This window comes from Neofelis nebulosa, chromosome 2 (genome assembly GCF_028018385.1).
Source record: "Neofelis nebulosa isolate mNeoNeb1 chromosome 2, mNeoNeb1.pri, whole genome shotgun sequence".
In the NCBI taxonomy this organism is placed as follows: Eukaryota; Metazoa; Chordata; class Mammalia; order Carnivora; family Felidae; genus Neofelis; species Neofelis nebulosa.
This window is the reverse complement of record NC_080783.1, coordinates 90,106,275-90,132,431: the sequence shown is the minus strand read 5'-3', so window position 1 is coordinate 90,132,431 and position 26,157 is coordinate 90,106,275. Positions and strand designations below refer to the sequence as shown.

Here is a 26,157-nt window from a genome sequence, read left to right as displayed (position 1 = left end):
TATTCACAACCAACAGGGGAAAAAAAAAAGTCTTACCAGTTTCTAACAACGGCCGGGGTTTATTAGGAATGATCTTTTAGGGGACAGCAGAAGGTAGTACTCTCTTCCACCTTTTCCACTTTCCTAGAAGGAAGTTTTACATGCACTGGGTGCCCCAATCTTTGTTTCTGATGCCCAAAGAGCATCTCTTGATCCACTGACCCTATGGCCAGGGGAGCTTACGATCCTGGTCCCATGTGACACTACCATATGACTCAGCAATTCCTCTTCTGGGTATTTATCCCAAGAAAAAGGCTAACTCAAAAAGACATACGCACCCCCATGTTCATTGAAGCACTGTTTATAACAGCTCATGATAACAACCTAAGTGCCCATTCATGGGTGAATGGAGGAAAAAAGTGTGTCATTCATATATATATATATATATATATATATATATATATGTATATATATATATGTATATGTATATGTATATATATACACACACACACATAATATATACTATTATTATAATATATATTATATATGTGATGGAATATTACTCAGCCATAAAAAAGAATGAAATCTTTTCATTTGCAACAATAGGGAGGGACCTTGAGGGCATTAAGCTAAATGGAATAGGTCAGACAGAGATGACAAATACCCAATAGTATATTATTTCCTTTAAATGTGGAATTAAAGAAAGAAAGAAAGAAAGAAAGAAAGAAAGAAAGAAAGAAAGAAAGAAAGAAAGAGAAAAGAAAGAGAAATTTAAAGAAAGAAAGAAAACACAAACTTATGGGGGAAAAAGACTGAATTCCCTTGGAGAATTTGAAGAGAAGGTAGATGGTTAAGAGAAGAGCAATGTGCTTGAAGATATATGAATGGGGATAGCACAGATGCTTTATTGTGCTAAATACAGAGATAACTATGTATTCTTGACTTAATGGAGCATCTCAACTTGCCGTATAGTTTTCTTGCAAGTAAATTTTATGATTTTCTCAGAAAAAAAAAGAAAGATTGTAATGAGAATCTAGAAAAAGGAAAGGTTACATCCCTTTGGAAAATTACACTTGGAAGAACTCTGAGAATGTCACACAAGGGAACATGCTGTTCATTGGAACAGGAGGGAATGACAGAGAAGAGTCAGAAATCATGTTTGAAAGATGTTTGTTTTGTGTAAGACATCTAGTTTACTTGTTGCTATAAAAAGCTGGCTTTTAGTGCTACGGCTTTAGCGTTTTATTTGATGATGATGATAATGATGACATTGTCACAGCTAGGATGACCAACCATCACAGTTTGCCCAATACTGTCCTGGTCTTAGCACTAAAAGTCTAAGGTCCTAGAAAACCCTTTAGTACTGAATATAAACTCCTCAGATCTCTAATTTTAGAGTGCATAACTGACAGAGGTTCCCAGCTGCTGTGTGCTATACCCCCCACCGTGCTATGCCAAGGCTGCTCTAAGCTAATGACTGTGTGAGGCAGGGATATTAAGGTAGGCCCATTACTACAACATGTGGAACTCCTCTGATTGGCAACTTTGGCTTCATAGGTGACTTTGGTTTCTTATCAACCTTCCTGAAACTTTACTGAAACCACACCAGTCTAAGACTTTTCCTACCTAACCTCCCTTCCTTCTCTCTTACTTTCACATAAATCAGATCTGGATTGTAGACTGACAACTCTCATTTTTTTCTCTCAGGTTTTTCCTCAATAAGACTTTTTCATATCTAATCCTGTCTTGACTCTGCTTCTCAGAGGATCCACCCTAGTACACATGGTGTAGGAGTAGTCTACAAAAATAAATGGTAAGATGGGCCTCTGGGTCTGGCTCATTGTTTGCACAACAGCCAAAGAGGACATGGCCCTGAAGATACATGCGGCATGGACAGCTCCTGGCATATTATATTCAAGTGCTAAAATTTTCATACAAAGTGACCTGAGAAAACATCTTGTTCAAAGAACTATCTTGTAGGGGCAAAGAGTCATGCATTTGAAAAATGTGGAAGAAACAAGGACTACAAAGACAGCAGAGCTGGCTAGTCAACTGCTACATTGTAAAGGCATTCTGTAGAGGGATAATGACAGACTGAGAGCTGTTTACAAGCAATTAAAACGAAATGTGAGAGTTGATATGGGGAAATTACACTGAGACAGTAGAAGAGTGGACACAACTGAGCAGCAAACAGAAACGCTAATACTTAGATCCAGAGAGCTCCAGAGATGTCTAAATATTCAACAAAGACAAATCTGGTATGATAAAATCAGACATGTGGTTGGTAAGACCTGGGACCCTAAAATATGAATGAGGATGGTGGATATTCCTAAAGATGTTGGTTCAGGTTCCTGAACTATCCCTTGGACTCAGAGTTTGTAAAGGTTGTCCAATGTCCCTTAGTAAAGGCTAACACCTTCCTTGTGCTGAACGATGTTGCAGAAATACTTCTCCGGGAAGGCAAAAGTTACCTCCTTGAGAGCTAGACTCAATTTTTCTGGCTGCTAGGCTGATAACTGTGGTTACATCTCAATATAATCCAGCTGGAAGGATTGCTGAGCCTCATAAAGGAGGAAAGGGATTACACACAGAGGGAACTTTGAGGAATAGTTCGTGTGATGACCAGGGGCCAGAGAAGTATCCCTGACATTGGATTTTGAAGGTGCTTTATCAACAGGGGCTAGAAGATAAGATGGACAAGCAAGGGTTCTTCTACTTAGAAGTATTCTCTCACAAGGCACCTGGGTGTCTCAGTTGGTTAAATGTCCGAATCTAGGTTTCCACTCAGGTCATGATCTCACAGTTCTGTGAGTTCGAGCCCCATGTTGGGGCTCCCTGTCAAGCCCCATGTTCGAGCCCTCTGTGCTGTCAGCACAGAGGCTGCTTAGGATTCTCTTTCTCTCCCCCTCTCTCTCTGCCCCTCCCCCACTGACACTGTCTCTGTCTCTTTCAAAATAAATAAATGGACTTAAAAAAAAGCATTTTCTCAGTATATAGATGAGATAACACTCTGGCAAGAAGCCAGGATGCAGGATGTGGGACACAGTCTCTGTGAAGGTGGCTCTTAAGTATGACTTTCTCCATGTAGAAACACCTTATCTGCCCTGGCAGATGGTAAATGAAAAAATAAAGATGAGAAAAGGAAGTGGAAATGGAGACACAGATTATGTAAAGAAAGAAAACCCACCAAAGGGCCTTAGAGGACACACCATTCTCCAAGGCTGGTGGAACTGTAGTAATGAGAGAGGCACCACCACTACCAAGAAATTCAGTACTAATTTTGCTTATAGGGGGAGGACTGATAGTCAACAAGGATGCTGCTTAATGTTTATAACTCCAAAAATACAATAATGGAGATGCAGAAGCCAGAGGGTTGTTGTCCCACTAAAAGTCATGATGCTCTGCTCACATCTCTGACCTGAACTAATTTTCATATCCAGAACCCACTGATTGAAGAAGTAGCCAAATCCCTAGGTGGGGGAACCCTGCAACACTGTGCCAATTATAAAACTATGGTGATCCTCCCAGATCTTTCCTCACAGGGACCTACAAACATTTACTTGAGTGACTCAACATTCTTAGTCTCAAAATATGAAACTTAAACTGGTATACCTGGGAGTGGGATGAACCTCAAAGGTGGATTAGTTGCCTCTGGAATAAGAGCTATCATAGTGAGAAAGGCCAACTGGATGTCTCCAAAAGTATATACCCTCCAACCTCTCCCTATCCAAACTGAATGGTCAAGATTACTCCCATCTTAGGGAGGATAAGCATAGATGGAAATTTATGTCATCATTAAAGACAGCCAGTGGTCTCAGTTATGTTTCTGATTAATTTGCCAGACTTACCCCTGCAGAATGATTATGAACTACCACAGGCATAACGAAGAAACAGTCCCAGTTATACCCACTATGCTAGATGAGGTATCATTGAGAGAGCAGATTAATAAGGCCTCTGGTACCTATTATGCAGCCATTGATCTGGCAAATGCATTGCTTTCGATATGATTTAAGAGGAGGATCAGATAGACTATTATTTACATTTGATATATGACAATATTTATTTATAGTTTTCCTCAGGGCTATATTAATTTTCTTACTCCCCTACTTAAAAAAAAAACAACCCTATTCAAATATAGTCTGAAGTGATCTGGAATCTGGACCAATAGACATCCCAGAGAATATTATACTACCCCAATATGTCAAATACATCACACTGATCAGTCAGAACAAAGAAGTGTGGCTAGGATGCTGGAAGCATTGGGAGGACACATATGCTCCTGAGGGTTGGAGATAAACCCTACAAAGATTCATGAACTCACCATTTTAATGATGTTTACATGAGTCCAGTGGTGAAAAGTATGTCAAAACTAAAGACAAAGTCCAAGACAAAACACCGCATCTTGACGTCCCTACTTAAGGTAAAACAGTACCTGGTAGACCCTCTTTGGATTCAGTAAATAACATATTCATTCCATGCCGAAGATTATTGCTCCAGCCCATTTCCTTGGTGACATGGAAAACTACTAGCATCGAGTGTGTTGCATAGCAGTAAAGGGCTCTGCAGTAGGTCCAGGCTATGATCCAAGCAGCCCTGTCATTTGGGTCATATGACCCAGCAGATATGATGGTGTTGCAGGTTTCAGTGCTCAGAACAAGATGCAGTGTGGAGCTTATAGAAAGCCTCAGGAAGAGAATCCCAACATAGGCCCCTAAGATTCTGCAGGAAGTCCATGGCATCTGCACCAGAATTACATATTCTTTGAGAAAATTCTCCTGACAGGTTTATTGACCCTGGAAGAAAAAGAATGCTTGACCCTGAAGCTCTAAGTAACCATTTATCTGGAACTGCCCATCATGAGTTGTCTTCATACCTATGTTTATGTAGAGATTCCAATCAAGACAAGAAGAAGAAGGGTAAAGAAAACAAAACACTAAGTTTGTTTTATGGATCATTCAGTTCAATATATGGATACAAGCTAAACGTGAATTGCAGTTTCAGGAGTAGCCCTTAAAGTGAGTAGAGAGGGAAGAAATCTTCCATATGGTCAGAGTTGTGAGCAGTACACCAAATTATTCACTTAGTGTGAAAGAAGTAGCCTAAGGTACCCATGTATATAGATTCTGAGGCAGTGGCCAGTGGCCAGGCCATCTGGTCATGGGACTGGAAAGAAAATAATTGGAACATTAAAGATTAGTAGATTTAGAGTGGGGACATGTGGATTGATATACAGGAGTGAGCACAAAGTGCAAAGATTTTTGAATCTCATCTTAATGCTCACAAGAAAGCACCCACCACAAAAGAAGTACTGACAAGCAAAATGCCTTGGTCTGTTAACTTTCTCCAGCTTCATCATCAGCCAGTCCAGAACTGGGTACATGAACAAAGAGTTCATGGTGGCAGAAATGAAGTTTCAATGATATGGATTACCACTTAACCAAGGCCAATCTAGCTAATTTTGTGTCCGAACATCCAATCTATCAGCAATAGAAAATAACAATGAACCCATGATATGATACCATTCCTCAAGAACATCAACTGATCACTTGGTGTTAATTCAACTACATCAGGCACTTTCTAAACTGGAAGGATCAGTGGTTCATTCTCATAACGACATAGGCCCATTCTAGGTATTGTCTTTCCTTTCTTGCTGCAGGCCCTCAGCCAACACCACTATACAAAGGTTTATGGAATCCCTGATCCACAGGCATAAATGGCATAAATTCACATAATCTAGATTCTGCCCAGATTCAATTCACAGTGAAGGAGATATAAGAGTGGGCACAAGACCATGGGATCCACTGGTTAAGTCATACCACACCATCAAAAGCAGATGGGATCCCATGGAATGCTAGAACAACCTTCTAAAGACACAGTTGAAGCATCAGCTTAGAAGCAATACTCTCAGGGTGCCATCCTGAGGATACAGTATATTCATTCAATTAGAGACCTGTATATGGTTCTGTATTACCAATAGAGCAATTCACAGCTCTAGGGACTAAAAAAATGAAAACAGCAGAGTCCTCACCTTCAATTCACTCTCAGTGACCCATTGGAGGACTCTGTACTTCTCTTCCCTGCAACTTTGGACCCTGTAGCTTTGGACTTTCTGGTTGCCAAAGAAGATGCACTTTTGCCAAAAGCCATAAGCAAGGGTCCCACTGAACTACAAGCTATGGCCCTTAACAAGAAACTTTGCATTTCTTGTGTCTAGTAATCAGCAGATTAAAAGAGGAGTCACCATGCTGGCATACATGACTAACCCTGAGCAGGATGAGGAGGTAGGGCTACTTTCACCTAATTTGGCCAGAGAAGGATATGTATGGTACTTGAGTAGTCCACTTAAGATCCTTCTCATATTCCCTGTGAAAAGACACATGTAGCAACCCAAGTCTGAGAAGGGTTATCAAGGATTCAGGCCCCTTAGAAATAGTTAAGAATGATGAGCAATTACAGGGGTGCCTGGGTGGCTCAATTGGTTAAGCGTCTGACTTCAGCTCAAGTCATGATCTCATGGTTCATGAGTTGGAGCCCTGTGTTGGGCTCTGTGCTGACAGCTCAGAGCCTGGAGCCTGCTTCAGATTCTGTGTCTCCCCCTCTTTCTGCCCCTCCAATGCTTGTGCTCTGTTTCTCTCTTTCTCTCAAAAAAAAACACATAAACATCAAAAAAAATTAAAAAAATAAATGAATGATGGGCAATTACAATGGACAGTGGAAGAGGAAGAAAATGATTACCAATCATGGCCTGAGATAAACTACAGCTATAAGGTCTATTAGTCCCACTTACCTCCCTCTTCTAAATGTCCCCACAAGAAGAGGAACTAAAGGAACTACAGAGTAATTTCCCAAACCTGTGTAGACACACCTTGTGTGGCACAAGGGGTGGTCTTTGGCAGTCATGAACATGCACTCCTCAAATCTCTGAATATGGGGAGATAATTGACTGAATCCATCACTGACACCAAGGCCCCACTTCCAACAAGGTTCCCAGACGATGACTGAGTATGACATGCATACTTAGGCAGACACACTACTATGAAATTCACATCTCCTTGAAATGGTAACTTTGGCTCAAGAATTCCCAATCAGCCTTGCTAAAAATTTCTTAGAATTGCACTGCAGTCTAAGACTTATCCTATCCAACCTTCCTCCACTATTTCCTTTAACACATTCCAACTCAATCTCATCAGTCTCAATCCCCTTTATTATCACGACACTTTCCCCAATCAACCTCATGCACACCAAGATGTAAGTGTGTTTAAATATGGATGAGAGAAAGTATCGTGCCTGTTGGCCTTTCTCAAAAAGTTCAAACTGGTCACAAATAAATATGTTTTATTGGTCTACACTATTATCTTCTATACTGCTATGTGCTCCTCTTAGGAAAACAAAACAAAACAAAACAAAAACTGGCAACTCAGGCTGCAAATACTGCATCACAGAATTGATATGTAGTTAAGTAGCATCTGTCCCAGCTAGGTCATTTGCAGTATTGTCTGTCACAGTCAATCCCCACTAGGCCTCCCTCTCTCCCTAACTATTCACACAGGAAACTTTCCTGGCCCCTGTAGTCATTAGAGTTTATGACACTGGCCTAGTACTCTCAATAAACTAAGATCCAAAGATACCTTCCGAGAATGAGATTACAGGATGGGTTAAAGATTTAAAGTGACATATAAAATGTAGCCAGCATAGGGGGTAGGGATGGAGAAAGATTGTAGGCTTTCCAGAGATTTCAGAATTTGCAAAGCAAGAATGTCAGAAGAGCAAAGAGTGCAAAGATGTACAGTTCATTAATTAAATAACTAGCTGAAATAAATATGGGCTCTGAAAAAAAGGCAGAACGCGTGCTCTGAAAAGAGGCAGAAAAATTACAGAATAGGTATAATGAAACACAAGCAGCTGGAGTCAAATCACAAAAAGCTGAAATAAGGACAAAGATTAGGTTCTGTGTGGGATAATAAATTCATAAGTTAGGTGTAGAAAAGGGTATTCCCATTTCTATCTACCTCCCTTGGAAAAGGTACATGGGATTAAATTTACACTTTTCAGCTTGAACAAATAATTAATTCCAGATACTGAATTTCCTATAATGATTGCCAAATGCTCTCTCCAATAAAATAGACATTTTAAGTGGCTTTAGTAGTCATTTGTTGTATAATGTATTTAAATATTGTATTAGTTTGTTAGGGTTGCCATAACAAATGCAACAGATCTGAAGGCTTTTCAGTAATTTATTTTCTCACAGTTCTGGAGGCTGGAAGTCTGAGACTGAGGTGTCAACAGGGTTGATTTCATTCTGGAGTCTCTCCCTTTGGCTTGCAGATGGCTGTCTTCTCCCTTTGTCTGCATAGGTTCTTTTCTCAGTGTCCCAATTTCCTCTTTTTATAAGGACATGATTTATATTGGATTAAGTACTAACCATATGACCTTATTTTCCCTTAATTGCCTCTTTGGGTCCTATCTCCAAATTTAGTCACATTCTGAAATGCTAAATATTAGGACTTCAACATATAAATTTTGAGGGACACAATTCAGCCCATAATAGGTTATCTACTTTTATCTCAGAGATGTTTTTAATCATGAATGGACGAGTCTGAGAATAATTTTGAATTTACAAAAAAATATTTCTAAGTAGAATCAAGGAGTTGTGCATGTATTAGCAATTAACATTATGTACAATCATCACCATTCTATAAGATGTAAGAAAGGCCAGTCCATATGCAAGCCTACTAGAAGAAATACAATGTCTGCTTCAGATTTCCAGTGCATACAGACATTTGAACAGTCATCTGGCAAACTATCAAGTTCATTGGTAGGTATATATATACCTAAGCAAAATGAAAACAAATATCCACACCAAAACTTGAACTTGAATGTTCCTGGCAGCTTTGTTTGCAATAGTTAAAAAAAGTAGAAACAATTCAAATGTTCACCAACTGATGAATGGATAATAAAAGCTCATATATCCATATAATCAAATATAATTTGGCAAAAGAAAAGAGTAATGAAGTACTGATATATGCTACAATATGGATGAACATTATGATAAGAGAAAGAATTCAATCACAAAGGACCACATATCATGTGATTCCATTTGTATGAAATGCCTGGGATAGGCAAACATAGGGAGACAGAAAGTAAATTAGTGCTTCTTCCCTTAAGATTTATGAGTTGGAAGAGATATGAGAATTACTAATGAGTATGAAGTTTCCCTTGGTTGAAGTTCTAAAATTATATATTGGTGATCGTTGCACACTATGATAAAATCAATGACTTGTTATTTTTTCAACACATGGATTCTATGGTATGTAAATTATGTCTGTAAAAACTTGTTAAAAAAAAAGGAAATTTGAGATTGAGGAATTAGCACAAATGTTGAAAAAAGATTTACAGTCCAAACTTGAAAATAATCAAAATGTCCAAAATTATTGGAAAAGTCAAAACGAATGTAATCTACATGATATAATATAATAATGTACTCCTGTTAAAAGCAGTATTCACAGATTGTTAATCATAACATAGCAAACTGTTCATGTTAAAATGGTAAATAAAAGGAGCAAAACAAAATCTTATCAATGATAAGATTTGTATTTAAAAAACAGCACAAATATCAGTATGTCACAATATGATCTCACTTACACATCGAATTTAAGAAACAAAACAAATGAGCAAAGGAAAAAGAGAGAGAGAGAAACCAAGAAACAGACTCCTAACTATAGAGAACATATTGATGGTTACCAGAGAGGAGGTGGATGGGGGAATGGGAGAAATAGGAGATGAAGATTAAAGAGTACACCTATAATGATGAAAAAATAAAATAAAATGATAAAAAGATTAACACACCAAGATATTAATACTTGCTGTCTGTTTAATAGCAGTAGTATGATTTTTGTTACAATTTTATTTCATATTTCCTAATTTTCTAAATTTCCTATAATGTATGATTTTAATAAAGAATTTTTAAATAAATGAAAGTACTTATTTAATTATAAATTGATATCTGTCATCATGAGTGTTTCCTGAACTAATGACTATTGCTCCTCAAACATATTTTAATAACATTTATTGGTTGAGCTGGTAGATGTCCACTTTTCATTCAATCATCACTATTTTGAGTTAGCAGGATTTCACATGAACACTGAAAATAATTGAGTATGCAACTATACTCACTGGTGTCCTGTATTGTAACTATAAATTTCAATCTGAGCTAAGTGAGATAAAAATATCAGTTATTTTGCCACTAAAATACTATTAAGGGAGAACAATGAATGGAAAAAAACCCCACAAATCTATCATCACAATTTAAATACGGTTGCAAATAAGAATGATCATTAGAACTTAGCTCTTATCCCTACTAATCAGAATAATATATTATAGGTGACAAAATAAAATTTTTGAATCCTTTTATTCAGAATTTTCAAAAAAACTTTTCGTATATAGTTATAACCTTGAATTACTATGAAATCATCAATTCTTTTTAGTATATTAACTGTGAAGAAAGCAGCAACAAAAATGGAATCTCCCTGTCAACATTTGGTTTTCTCTTGAAGAAAAGAACAGATTCTATAGTACAGTCTACTTTCTATGCTTACACTATGCAAGCCTAATTCTGATTTTGTTCACATAGGTTTTAGTGACTGTTGACTAAGAAAATAGATGTATTTTTTTTTAAACCAGCCTATAGGTTATTACTGTTGAAGTTGTTAATATTGGAAGTTGAATAGTGAAAAAGCTGGAAGAAACCAAGACAAATCATTATTCAGAAGAAGTTGTTTGTTTGTCTTAACTCTAAAATGCTCTAGAGCCAGAGATTCATAACACTTAAATAATCTATTCTAGTGCTTAATACACTTACAACCAACTTCCATTTGTGGTTCCATCCGAATTTTTTCCCACTTAATTTACATCTAGCTCCTCTCATTCAGTCCCTAGTAAAAATAAATAAATAAATAAATAAATAAATAAATAAATAAATAATCAATCTTCTAGGATAAAGCAATCAACTTTATTTTGTTTTTCAACGTAGTCCCAGATGAATTCACTGACAGAATGTTTTACTCATAGCAAATGATGGAAGATAACATGCCATCCTTAGATTTGCATAATTCCTCTTGTGCACCATGGTAGGCATAAAGAACTGGTGATTGTTGCCAACTAACTACTTCAGAGTTCCCTTTCTGGCCACAAATCTCTGGAAAGGGACACTTGATGCAATGCTAGAACCCATTCTAAGTGTAGTTAACATCAGTCAACACTCTGTATTGGTGACAAAAAAGAAAGTAACTACACTAACAATTCTGTTCATGTTACACACCTTTAGATCCCCCAGGCAATCCTATATAGCTATAAGAATTTTCTTGAAAGCTTTTCTTAAAGAGCTTTTGTGCCAGAGAGTTGTCAGGAGAAGATTTAGTGTAAGTTACTATTACATGAAGACTTTTCTAGACACTGGTCAAAACAAAAGTGTAAAAGAGGGGGGTGGTGGAGGAAGTTGTTGGCTTTTGTTAAAGGATTTAAGTCATAACACAGATGCTACCTACACAGTGACATCATTGATAGCCTGAACCAACCGTCAAAATTTGTCTCTTAGACAATAATGTGTGGTGATAGTAGGGATAAAACATCAGTAATACTAATGAAGAAACCAGTGATTCCCAACACCTGGAATTGAGTCTCTTCTTTCATGCTTTCCCTTTGAGTGTGGGATGTACCTAGATGCTAGGTCCTAATAAATAGAATGTACCAAACATGATGAGATAACACTTCTGCCATCAGGTTACAAAAGGTTTAGCTTTCACCTCGTGTGTGCCATTTCTCACTGTATTGTTCACTAGCCCAAAGGGAAGCTGGCAATCACGTTGTGAAGTTTCCTATCCTAGGCCCACGTCACAAGAAACTGAGGTCAGTATTCAGTGAGGAACTGTGACCTCTGTCAAACAGCTCACAAGGAACTGAACCCTGCCAACACCCACATGAACTTGGAAGCAAATTCTCCCTGTTTGAGCCGCCTGATGAGAGCATGTCTCTGGCCAACATCTTGATTGCAACCTTATAAGCTGACGTATAGAAGCTATAAGATAATAAATGTTTATTGCCTCAAGTTGCTAAATTTTGGTAGTTTGTTATGTAGCAATAAATAATACAAATATAGGGGACATTCTTTTTTCTTCCCCTTCCCCTTTAAATAATGATCATCATCATTTCCCTCACTGACCTCTCAGATGAGGCTGTATTATTCGTCTTCTGTCCCTAAGTTTAGCAGGGGCTATCCTATACTTGGTGACCATATTATCATCATTCCCCCCAAATACCAAGCCCTGATACTGTGAAATCTCTTTACCAATCATCACTGCAATAGGACTAAAATTCTCATTATGGGAGTTCCGGAAGATGGCGGCGTAGGAGGACGCTGGGCTCACCGCGCGTCCTGCTGATCACTTAGATTCCACCTACACCTGCCTAAAGAACCCAGAAAACCGCCAGAGGATTAGCAGAACGGAGTCTCCGGAGCCAAGCGCAGACGAGAGGCCCACGGAAGAGGGTAGGAAGGGCGGCGAGGCGGTGCGCGCTCCACGGACTGGCGGGAGGGAGCCGGGGCGGAGGGGCGGCTCGCCGGCCAAGCAGAGCCCCCGAGTCGGGCTGGCAAAAGCGGAGGGGCCGGACGGACTGTGTTCGGACAGCAAGCGCGACTTAGCGTCTGGGAGGTCAGAAGTTAACAGCTCTGCTCAGAAAGCGGGAAGGCTGGAGGACAAAGGGAGGGAGAGCTGCTGAGCCCCCGGACGGCAGAGCTCAGCTTGGCGGGGAACAAAGGCGCTCGCCAGCGCCATCTCCCCCGCCCATCCCCCAGCCAAAATCCCAAAGAGAACCAGTTCCTGCCAGGGAACTTGCTCGCTCCGCGCAAACACCCAACTCTGTGCTTCTGCGGAGCCAAACCTCCGGCAGCGGATCTGACTCCCTCCTGCTGCCACAGGGCCCCTCCTGAAGTGGATCACCTAAGGAGAAGCGAGCTAAGCCTGCCCCTCCCGCCCCCGTGCACCTTGCCTACCCACCCCAGCTAATACGCCAGCTCCCCAGCACCACAAGCCTGGCAGTGTGCAAGTAGACCAGATGGGCCACACCACCCCACAGTGAATCCCGCCCCTAGGAGAGGGGAAGAGAAGGCACACACCAGTCTGACTGTGGCCCCAGCGGTGGGCTGGGGGCAGACATCAGGTCGGACTGCGGCCCCGCCCACCAACTCCAGTTATACACCACAGCACGGGGGAAGTGCCCTGCGGGTCCTCAGTGCTCCAGGGACTGTCCAAAATGACCAAACGGAAGAATTCCCCTCAGAAGAATCTCCAGGAAATAACAACAGCTAATGAACTGATCAAAAAGGATTTAAATAATATAACAGAAAGTGAATTTAGAATAATAGTCATAAAATTAATCGCTGGGCTTGAAAACAGTATACAGGACAGCAGAGAATCTCTTGCTACAGAGATCAAGGGACTAAGGAACAGTCACGAGGAGCTGAAAAACGCTTTAAACGAAATGCAAAACAAAATGGAAACCATGACGGCTCGGATTGAAGAGGCAGGGGAGAGAATAGGTGAACTAGAAGATAAAGTTATGGAGAAAGACGAAGCTGAAAGAAAGAGAGATAAAAAAATCCAGGAGTATGAGGGGAAAATTAGAGAACTAAGTGATACACTAAAAAGAAATAATATACGCATAATTGGTATCCCAGAGGAGGAAGAGAGAGGGAAAGGTGCTGAAGGGGTACTTGAAGAAATTATAGCTGAGAACTTCCCTGAACTGGGGAAGGAAAAAGGCATTGAAATCCAAGAGGCACAGAGAACTCCCTTCAGACGTAACTTGAATCGATCTTCTGCACGACATATCATAGTGAAACTGGCAAAATACAAGGATAAAGAGAAAATTCTGAAAGCAGCAAGGGATAAACGTGCCCTCACATATAAAGGGAGACCTATAAGACTCGTGACTGATCTCTCCTTTGAAACTTGGCAGGCCAGAAAGGCTTGGCACGATATCTTCAGTGTGCTAAACAGAAAAAATATGCAGCCGAGAATCCTTTATCCAGCAAGTCTGTCATTTAGAATAGAAGGAGAGATAAAGGTCTTCCCAAACAAACAAAAACTGAAGGAATTTGTCACCACGAAACCAGCCCTACAAGAGATCCTAAGGGGGATCCTGTGAGACAAAGTACCAGAGACATCACTACAAGCATAAAACATACAGACATCACAATGACTCTAAACCCGTATCTTTCTATAATAACACTGAATGTAAATGGATTAAATGCGCCAACCAAAAGACATAGGATATCAGAGTGGATAAAAAAACAAGACCCAACTATTTGCTGTCTACAAGAGACTCATTTTAGATCTGAGGACACCTTTAGATTGAGAGTGAGGGGATGGAGAACTATTTATCATGCTACTGGAAGCCAAAAGAAAGCTGGAGTAGCCATACTTATATCAGACAAACTAGACTTTAAATTAAAGGCTGTAACAAGAGATGAAGAAGGGCATTATATAATAATTACAGGGTTACAGGTTAGCATCAGGAAGAGCTAACAATTATAAATGTCTATGCGCCAAATACCGGAGCCCCCAGATATATAAAACAGTTACTCATAAACATAAGCAACCTTATTGATAAGAATGTGGTCATTGCAGGGGACTTTAACACACCACTTACAGAAATGGATAGATCATCTAGACACACAGTCAATAAAGAAACAAGGGCCCTGAATGATACATTGGATCAGATGGACTTGACAGATATATTTAGAACTCTGCATCCCAAAGCAACAGAATATACTTTCTTCTCGAGTGCACATGGAACATTCTCCAAGATAGATCATATACTGGGTCACAAAACAGCCCTTCATAAGTTTACAAGAATTGAAATTATACCATGCATACTTTCAGACCACAATGCTATGAAGCTTGAAATCAACCACAGGAAAAAGTCTGGAAAACCTCCAAAAGCATGGAGGTTAAAGAACACCCTACTAACGAATGAGTGGGTCAACCAGGCAATTAGAGAAGAAATTAAAAAATACATGGAAACAAACGAAAATGAAAATACAACAATCCAAACGCTTTGGGACGCAGCGAAGGCAGTCCTGAGAGGAAAATACATTGCAATCCAGGCCTATCTCAAGAAACAAGAAAAATCCCAAATACAAAATCTAACAGCACACCTAAAGGAAATAGAAGCAGAACAGCAAAGGCAGCCTAAACCCAGCAGAAGAAGAGAAATCATAAAGATCAGAGCAGAAATAAACAATATAGAATCTAAAAAAACTGTAGAGCAGATCAACGAAACCAAGAGTTGGTTTTTTGAAAAAATAAACAAAATTGACAAACCTCTAGCCAGGCTTCTCAAAAAGAAAAGGGAGATGACCCAAATAGATAAAATCATGAATGAAAATGGAATTATTACAACCAATCCCTCAGAGATACAAACAATTATCAGGGAATACTATGAAAAATTATATGCCAACAAATTGGACAACCTTGAAGAAATGGACAAATTCCTAAACACCCACACTCTTCCAAAACTCAATCAGGAGGAAATAGAAAGCTTGAACAGACCCATAACCAGCGAAGAAATTGAATCGGTTATCAAAAATCTCCCAACAAATAAGAGTCCAGGACCAGATGGCTTCCCAGGGGAGTTCTACCAGACGTTTAAAGCAGAGATAATACCTATCCTTCTCAAGCTATTCCAAGAAATAGAAAGGGAAGGAAAACTTCCAGACTCATTCTATGAAGCCAGTATTACTTTGATTCCTAAACCAGACAGAGACCCAGTAAAAAAAAGAGAACTACAGGCCAATATCCCTGATGAATATGGATGCAAAAATTCTCAATAAGATACTAGCAAATCGAATTCAACAGCATATAAAAAGAATTATTCACCATGATCAAGTGGGATTCATTCCTGGGATGCAGGGCTGGTTCAACATTCGCAAATCGATCAACGTGATACATCACATTAACAAAAAAAAAGAGAAGAACCATATGATCCTGTCAATCGATGCAGAAAAGGCCTTTGACAAAATCCAGCACCCTTTCTTAATAAAAACCCTGGAGAAAGTCGGGATAGAAGGAACATACTTAAAGATCATAAAAGCCATTTATGAAAAGCCCACAGCTAACATCATCCTCAATGGGGAAAAACTGAGAGCTTTTCCCCTGAGATCAGGAACACGACAGGGATGCCCACTCTCACCGCTGCTGTTTAATATAGTGCTGGAAGTTCTAGCATCAGCAATCAGACAACAAAAGGAAATCAAAGGCATCCAAATTGGCAAAGATGAAGTCAAGCTTTCGCTTTTTGCAGATGACATGATATTATACATGGAAAATCCGATAGACTCCACCAAAAGTCTGCTAGAACTGATACATGAATTCAGCAAAGTTGCCGGATACAAAATCAATGTACAGAAATCAGTTGCATTCTTATACACGAACAATGAAGCAACAGAAAGACAAATAAAGAAACTGATCCCATTCACAATTGCACCAAGAAGCATAAAATACCTAGGAATAAATCTAACCAAAGATGTAAAAGATTTGTATGCTGAAAACTATAGAAAGCTTATGCAGGTAATTGAAGAAGATATAAAGAAATGGAAAGACATTCCCTGCTCATGGATTGGAAGAATAAATATTGTCAAAATGTCAATACTACCCAAAGCTATCTACACATTCAATGCAATCCCAATCAAAATTGCACCAGCATTCTTCTCGAAACTAGAACAAGCAATCCTAAAATTCATATGGAACCACAAAAGGCCCCGAATAGCCAAAGTAATTTTGAAGAAGAAGACCAAAGCAGGAGGCATCACAATCCCAGACTTTAGCCTCTACTACAAAGCTGTCATCATCAAGACAGCATGGTATTGGCATAAAAACAGACACATAGACCAATGGAATAGAATAGAAACCCCAGAACTAGACCCACAAACGTATGGCCAACTCATCTTTGACAAAGCAGGAAAGAACATCCAATGGAAAAAAGACAGTCTCTTTAACAAATGGTGCTGGGAGAACTGGACAGCAACATGCAGAAGGTTGAAACTAGACCACTTTCTCACACCATTCACAAAAATAAACTCAAAATGGATAAAGGACCTGAATGTGAGACAGGAAACCATCAAAACCTTAGAGGAGAAAGCAGGAAAAGACCTCTCTGACCTTAGCCGTAGCAATCTCTTACTCGGCACATCCCCAAAGGCAAGGGAATTAAAAGCAAAAGTGAATTACTGGGACCTTATGAAGATAAAAAGCTTCTGCACAGCAAAGGAAACAACCAACAAAACGAAAAGGCAACCAACGGAATGGGAAAAGATATTTGCAAATGACACATCGGACAAAGGGCTAGTATCCAAAATCTATAAAGAGCTCATCAAACTCCACACCCGAAAAACAAATAACCCAGTGAAGAAATGGGCAGAAAACATGAATAGACACTTCTCTAAAGAAGACATCCGGATGGCCAACAGGCACGTGAAAAGATGTTCAACGTCGCTCCTCATCAGGGAAATACAAATCAAAACCACACTCAGATACCACCTCACGCCAGTCAGAGTGGCCAAAATGAAGAAATCAGGAGACTATAGATGCTGGAGAGGATGTGGAGAGACGGGAACCCTCTTGCACTGTTGGTGGGAATGCAAATTGGTGCAGCCGCTCTGGAAAGCAGTGTGGAGGTTCCTCAGAAAATTAAAAATAGACCTACCCTATGACCCAGCAATAGCACTGCTAGGAATTTATCCAAGGGATACAGGAGTACTGATGCATAGGGGCACTTGTACCCCAATGTTTATAGCAGCACTCTCAACAATCGCCAAATTATGGAAAGAGCCTAAATGTCCATCAACTGATGAATGGATAAAGAAATTGTGGTTTATATACACAATGGAATACTACGTGGCAATGAGAAAGAATGAAATATGGCCTTTTGTAGCAACGTGGATGGAACTGGAGAGTGTGATGCTAAGTGAAATAAGCCATACAGAGAAAGACAGATACCATATGGTTTCACTCTTATGTGGATCCTGAGAAACGTAACAGAAACCCATGGGGGAGGGGAAGGGAAAAAAAAAAAAGAGGTTAGAGTGGGAGAGAGCCAAAGCATAAGAGACTGTTAAAAACTGAGAACAAACTGAGGGTTGATGGGGGGTGGGAGGGAGGGCAGGGTGGGTGATGGGTATTGAGGAGGGCACCTTTTGGGATGAGCACTGGGTGTTGTATGGGAACCAATTTGACAGTAAATTTCATATATTAAAAAAATAAAATAAAAAAAATAAAAAAAAAATAAAATTCTCATTATGAAATTATTAGGGATCCAATGTTGGTTACTTAACTACTGGTTATTTGATTCATTATTTATGTCAAACTAAGGGCAAAAACTCAAAGGCAAATCCTGATTGCAGAATTTCATTTCAGCATCTCAAAGTAACCAACTCTCTTCTGCAAATATTTTATTCCCAGACCCACTTTCTTCACTGTTACAATGAACATTCCACCTGCCTCAACAGATTATTCTGATTAATTAAATGGCATAAATACAAAAAGTTTCCCAACAACATTCCTATAATATAGTAAGTGTTCAATAAATATTGAGGTTCTTTGATGTTATTTTCATCTTTTTTCTCTTCCAAACTTCCTACTTCTAACTCTGTTTGGGTGATTAATTTTATTTCTAGCCTTTCTTCTTAAAATTTTCTTTTTAATGTTTATTTATTTTTGAGAGAGAGAGAGAGAGAGAGAGAGAGAGAGAGAGAGAGAGAAATAAACAGGGAAGGGGCAGAGGAAAGGGAGACACAGAATCCAAAGCAGGCTCCAGGCTCTGAGTTGTCAGCACAGAGACCAATGTAGGGCTGGAACTCACGAGGTGAGCTGTGACATCATGACCTGAGCCAAAGTCAACTCTCAACCATCTGAGCCACCCAGGAGCCCTATTTCTAGCCTTTCTACTTCAGCCAAGTCCTTGTTCTAAAAGTAGTAAGGAATTCATGGAAATAATTAGTTCTTTATTCTTCTAAAGTCCCCAAAGAATCCACTTACTACACTTGCTGCTTATTGTCCCTGGAGAAGAAAAAAGCAAAATGATAAAAAGGAATTAAAGATCCACTGTTTATGACCAGTCCAGAATCAATTAAATAACTTCCATTTTTCTCTATTAACTAGAAAATTGTCTACTTGATTAAAAACTAATGATCAATAATCTTAGAAGCTGAAGCATACCTCTTTTATTTTTTTTTAAAAGAAAGGGTGTCAAAAAGAAAAATAGACTAATATATTATTGGTTTTCTTAAAATGGGGGAAAACACTTTTTCAAGGTTAAAACACTTTTTTAAGGTCACATTTCATTAACAGCACTAATGGTATCAGTGTACCTAAGCTAAAGGAGACCTCTACATTATCATTTGACCTGTTACCATATCCAGGACTGAGCTTCTGGGAATAAACAGGTGGCAATCTATTGTCTACAAGTCAGAGGACAGGGTAATTTGGAAAACCTCCAGAAGACTGACCTATCTATAAAAATACTTTCTTCACAATTTTTTAGTGGTGCTTTAGTTGTATTTATGGTATGGGTTAAAATACTGTGCTTTCCCCCAACACACTTAGAAAGATAACTTGTAAATCTCTTAGCAGCTATTAATAATTTACTGTGAATTAGTGTAGTAGGGCCTTTTGAGGATAGGTTTCATGCTAACTCAGTGTTGATAAGGAAAAGAGTACAGAAATATATTAGACTATCAAATATGAGTGTAGCTTGGCTGAAAAGAATCCTTAGCCACTAAAAAGAAATATAGCAGCATATACTAACTCAGGAGAGGAAAAAAGAGAGGTACCAAAATACAGAATGGACGTGCTTTGCATGAATTAGTCTGAAGCTGGTGTTGACAGGTTTTACTTTCATGAGGAGTGCTAACTGCCTGAGCCATTCTCTCAGTAAGACGAAAGTTGATGAAAGCCTTAATCTTAGCAAGCAATCATTGTACATCTTCTGGGCTTTTGGTTTTCAGTAACCTATTGAATAATTCAGATGCCTAAGAAAGCTGTTTATTTGTTTACATTTTGAGTTTAGAAATTATCCAAAAATGATTTGTGAGATATACACAATAATTTGTTTAACCTATAGTTCCTTATTCTATGTATGTTTATGTTATTCGTCTCCCGGGCAGTGTTGAAAAGTTTTTGTTTTCTTGTGGTAGTTACTCCTTTCCCTCTTGAAAGATATACCAGACTTTAACATCTACAAATACATACACACCTTTCACATGATTTGAAAATACAGTCTTGAAGCAAGTTCGAAATGACAACACAAAGTAGTATTGGTTCACTGTCACAAGAACAAGAAGAAATGAACCAGTCCTAAAAATTCACTTTGTAGCCACAGAAATGGTTTTCATAAAATTGAAAAAATATCCCAAAGCAACAGTATTATATTTCTTAAGCTATTGCTGTTAGTGACATAAAAAGAATTCTTTCTATAAATTCTTCTGTGGCTTGGTTGGTGACAAAATGGTTACTAAAAAAAAAAAAATTTGTAAATAGTTGTTTTCTAAGCTTCCAGGGAAAGAAAAAGAGACTCTCACTTGAGTGTCACCTGCTTCAATTATTAAATGGGTTTAAGGTCACATGAGTCAATGATTCAGCATATGACCAAAATAAAATATAATCTTCTACAGGCACAAATTTGCAGAAGTGCAATGAAGTTTATCAAGTAATGCCAACAATGTCTAAACAAAATTTTGTTTCACTGGTTACAAGTGCAGGCTGGCGTAGTGTAAAGAACTGGAAATAGGATCCTCCATACCGTACAACCTCTTGATCTCCCTGGGTTCCAGGTTCCTTATCTGTAACCTGAGGGAATGCTACATCCTGGTAGCAAATGTTCCTTCTTGTTCTAACAGTCAAAGATATATCCAAATGTTGTGGAACGATTACAGAGAGATTATTTCATGTAAGTAGTTGACACTCAAATGTGTAAATGTGGCAATGGTATTTTGTCATATAGTTTCCTTCACTTAAATTTTCAAATAGACTTTGTTAGAACAGTTTTAGATTCACAGACAAATTGAGTGGAGAGCTCCCACGTGCTTTCTCCTTTAATACATACACAGCCTCCCCAACTTTCAGCATCTCATTTGGAGTGGTACATTTGCTACAGCTGATAAACCTAAATTGGAATATCCATAGTTTATATTAGGATCTACAGTTCAGATCAGGGATTATTCTTCAAGTTATACATTCCATGGGTTTTAATAGAAGTTATAAGGACATGTCCCTTCAGTGTCTTTTGTCTTAATAGCTACATCACTATGTCATGGTGTAAAAAAAAACATTAAAATATTCTCCATAGGGAGTGCCGAGCAATGACATCCAAATAATAGTCTTTTGATGCTCTCTTGAAAGACAAAATAAACAAACAAAAAACCCTACAGATCATCCATATGTGTATTACCTCAGAAGCTATTCCTTGTTTATCTTTATCCACTACAGCAACTTAGCTGTGATGTTTCACACCTACTAGATCATAACCAACATGTGTTAATATTGAGTTGGATGACAAAAAGTTGAACAGATATAAAAGATGAAAAAAATAATAGAAGATTGAAATTTTCAGATAAATAATCTTTATCTTCAAGTAATATCCTAGTATGGGTTCATTATAAAAAAGGATAAATACTCTCAAAGCAGGAGAGGGGCAGGCTGAATAGAGCATTACATACTGAACACCACACTACTAACTGGAACAATGGACTTTGTTTTGAAGGTTTTTCTCCTAACTAAAATATATCTTAATGTTTTTTAAAGTATCTCCATTTATTTTCAGAGAGAGAAAGAGAGGTCAAAGAACGAGAGAGAGAAAGAGAGAGAGAGAGAGAGAGAGTGAGCGAGCTTGAGTGGGGGAGGGGCAGAGAGAGAGGGAGGGAGAGAATCCCAAGCAGGCTCTGCACTGTCAGCACACAGACTGATACGGGGCTGGATCTCATGAACTGTGGGATCATGACCTGAGCAGAAATCAAGAGTTGGACACTCAACCAAATGAAGCCACCCAGGAGACCCTAAAATATATCTTTTAAAGCATCAAATCCAATATTCATTCATCAGGAGGAATATCACTCAGTAGGCAAGGACTTTCAAAGCTTTTTTTTTTTTTTTTTCCAGTGGAATGGGACTTTTCCAGTGAAGTGATAAAAAATGCTTTGAACATTTTAAATCTAGCCACAGGGTGTTCTTTCTTCTGTGGATAGTACCCAGAATTGCTTCCTCTGGTGAAAGAAACCCTTTCACTGCAGAAACTGTAATTCATTAGGACTCAAAGCCAGCAGGATTCAGATCTGTTAATCCTCACAAAATGTACAGGTTTGAACAATGGATTTATCTCTGTAAAACTGTGGTAATAAAATAATATGACATAAATTATGATGGTTATACTCAAGAAATGATTCTCCTTCACACCATCTACTTATTATGACGGGAGGTTTTTGTTTGTTTTGTTGTTTTTGTTGTTTAGAATAAGGAGCAACTATGCCCTTCCATTCTGTCATCTTTATCTTTGATTGATCCTAAAGTAGGGATTATGTCACAGATGTGAGTGCCATGAATGAAAGAAGAAAATATGGAATATCTGCAAAGAGAACTAATAGTGGAAGAACTTATAATCAGGTAAAACATAACTGCGTTGGTGGGGGAAAAAAAAGTTGATGCACCAAAAACTGGTTTCTCTACTTTGCTCAGGAGCGATTCGTCATTTTGTTTCCTTCCTCCCTGGAGTAACTTCACTCTACAACAAAGCCACAGAGCTTACATACTGTCTATAATGATACCGTAAATCAAGCTGCTGACACTTACTCTGATCCTAATATATTTTCTTAAAACACAATTAGTGAAGGATCAGACTGTGAAATAGATGGAAACATAAAAGGTATGTGCAGAAGTGGTTGGAAGCTCTTAATACCACCACTACCATCATCAATATTAGTGCTTTACTTGGTTCCTTATCTAAGCACTGTCTGCTGGCCTCCTAGGTTTATACTGAATGACTTCAAAGAGCTGGTATTACTTTTTGAGCTTTATTTATCTACTTTATATAATGTTCATTATCATCATTATTGAGTTCATCTTTACTAAGGAATTTTACTAATATACTCTTTCCCCTAGAAGTTAAGGAACAACTATTCTATGCAGATAACTGGACAGAAAGTATAGTATCAGTCAAGAGAACAGAAAAAAAAAACAAACAAACAAACATTGCTAATTAGAAGTTTAAATATGGCTTCCAGGGCATGTTTGTAAATATATATATTACACACACATAAACCACATATGCTTACTTCTACAATTTATTACTTTCTATTATTAGATATGACTACTATCTTCTTAGCTCCCTTATATGTCAGGCACTGTGTCAAACATTTGTATACATTAATCTGAATATTCCCACACTCCATACACTGAAGAAACTGAGCCTCAGATATATTAACTAACTTACAAACCTCACAGAGTAGAAAGAGGGTGAACTGGAATTAGAATTCTAGTTGCCTGTTGCAAAAGTCTCGCCTCTTCCAACTCTATGTTTTCCTGCCCCGAGTGTCTGTCTGTCTAATCCTCAGATTTCAAAGCAAGTTTTGCGCTGCTATTTTCTGATTAACAATAGGGATTTTAATACATTCTTGAACACTTTAATTTTATATGACTATTCCATATGCCTATATCCTTTTACATTTAGAAGAAATAGATTTTCTAAAAATGATTTCTTTCTAGAAATTTAATTTAAAAATATGGCAGGTATGATATGAAGAACACTCTGATGAAAAACTACTCTGATGCAAAATAAGTTTATTATGATATTAAAAATTATTGGAAATCTAGAAACAGGGAGAGTACTATTCTCTGCAAACAAAAATATTTGTTTAGCTGTGTTGTGGCACATTATATGAAACTTAACCATTTCAGGGCCAATATAAAGCCTCAGAGCGAACTTATACAAATAATCAGTCTACCCTTAAGAAAAAAGAAATTTACTAGTGATCTAATCAGAACATTTACACCAAATGTTTCAATATTTTCCTTACAGAAATGTTTTAAATACTTTCAAAAATCATTATGAAGTCTTTAAAAGAATCAAATATAGGATAACAGTTAAAACAAGGGATTATGTGTACTTACTAAAAATTATGCATGTACATAACATCTTTTCAAGAAGTTCACGTTTTCTTCATTTTGCACTTTTGCATTTACTAAATACTATATGATAAAATTCTAAAGAATAAGATGCCTATAATTAAGAGACTGGGTAGATTATGCATGGTAGGTTAGTGAACCTTCCAAGTATAATGAAGGTTTGATCAAAAATCACATTGTCATCTTAGCAAAATTTACATTAATGCTCAATAAAATATACTATATTTGTCTGAATTTCCTTTTAGGAAACATCCTTTTAAAAATGTAGAAAGTGTGCCTCTATATGATTCCAAACGTTGAGTACAAAATAATTTACTTAAGGAAAGTAAAGATCCTCAGTAACTCATTAAATGGTAGCCAGGAATTTCATTAACACATGATTAAACAAAGTGTTAGAGCTGAGGGAAAAAAAATAAGCTTACAGCCAGAATCCCACATGCTGATGCTTAAGGATTTTAAGATTATAAATCTAAGAACTACTTGTTTTTTTAGAATTAGATAAAATTGTCTTTACAATTACAAAAAAAAAACAACAACACTGTAAACATGCATGTACATCTTCAGAACTAAAACATTAATATGGGAAACATAAGATTTAGTTGGATGAGCGGTAGAAATATTTGCTCTTATAAAGTAGGACCCACAAGTGTAGAAAAAAAATCTGAGTATAAATGCCAAAGCATATCTAATGCTTATACTATCTCTGAATTTAGCAATTAGCACACACAAACACATACACACACACATACACACGTTTACTTCAATAAATTGGACAGTGTCTACTATCAATTTCCAGTCACACATTTATGTAAGCCATAGAAAATGTTAGTGTTCAATATGCTTTTTTTCACTGTTTGCTAAAATAAGAAGGTAAGGATAAAATCTGACTCCAAAATTATACATACCGTCTTCAAAAGTAATTTAAATGTCACAGAATTTATAATTGTTTTCTTGTTATTTGGATCTAATATTCTACTACAAATGTTAGAATAGATAATCATTCTGGAAATATTTTAAATAAGATTATGGTTTATGTATATTCTCAAACAAAATATTTTATATATATACATATCTATAATTGAATAAAAGTAAAGGTGTCATTTTGAAAGGAGAGAAATAAAAATGAAGCAACCGATTGTCAATCATGGCATTTTCAGGTATTTTTAACTCAAATGCTTTATTTTAGGAAATTTTTACTTGATTTTTTTTTCAGGAAAACATATTTAGAGCAATTTGTATTTGGCTTAAAAATTCATTACCAATCTACTTTCTTGTTCCTCATCTTGACTCTCAGAGTACAGAGGGAAAGGTTATATTTGCATCATCTTTAATAAATCAAGTAAAAACATCATATATAAATTATGAATAAAAAGCTATTTACCTGCATGAAAATCTATTCCAACAGCAAATGAAGTTCCTGATATAGGCATCAATGCATCCATTTTGTCACTTGGTTCCAGAGGTATTCCCCTGATTCCTTCATGAACAGAGTACATAAGAAATGACTCTATACCTAAATTGGAAAAAGAAAAAAAAAGCTCCACATGAATATATAAAATTAAAATTATTCTACTAGCATTATTTTTAACTTTTTTTTTTAAATTGCACACTACACTTCTGACTAGTTGAAAGATAGATAGATAGATTAGTGGTTCTCAAACTTGGGTATGCATCAGAATCTCCTAGAGGACTTGTTAAAACACAGATTACCAGGCCCCCATCGAAGAGGAGAAATCATTTAAATTTTTGAAAAGTTCCTAGGTAGTGACAACACTACTGATCTGGAACTAGACTTTCACAAAAACAGAGGCAGGTAATTCTTGAAAACACACCTGACCTCACAACCAAAATTCATCCCCTCTTTTCTAATGCCCAGTTACCTTGTTGTTTATATATGATAATAAACTTTGATTTTATATATGATTTTAGGTAACTATATCACTATTACTTT

At 37.6% G+C, this 26,157-nt stretch overlaps 1 protein-coding gene across 4 annotated transcripts in view; it reads right to left on the bottom strand.

Annotated features, from left to right (window-relative positions):
* LRP1B (LDL receptor related protein 1B) overlaps nt 1-26,157 on the bottom strand; it is a 1,890,044-nt gene that overhangs the window by 497,333 nt on the left and 1,366,554 nt on the right. For all 4 annotated transcript variants that reach the window (XM_058715412.1, XM_058715410.1, XM_058715409.1 and 1 more), the window contains exon 35: nt 25,588-25,719. In XM_058715412.1, the coding sequence (XP_058571395.1) occupies nt 25,588-25,719 (132 nt within the window). The remainder of the gene's footprint in view (nt 1-25,587; nt 25,720-26,157) is intronic.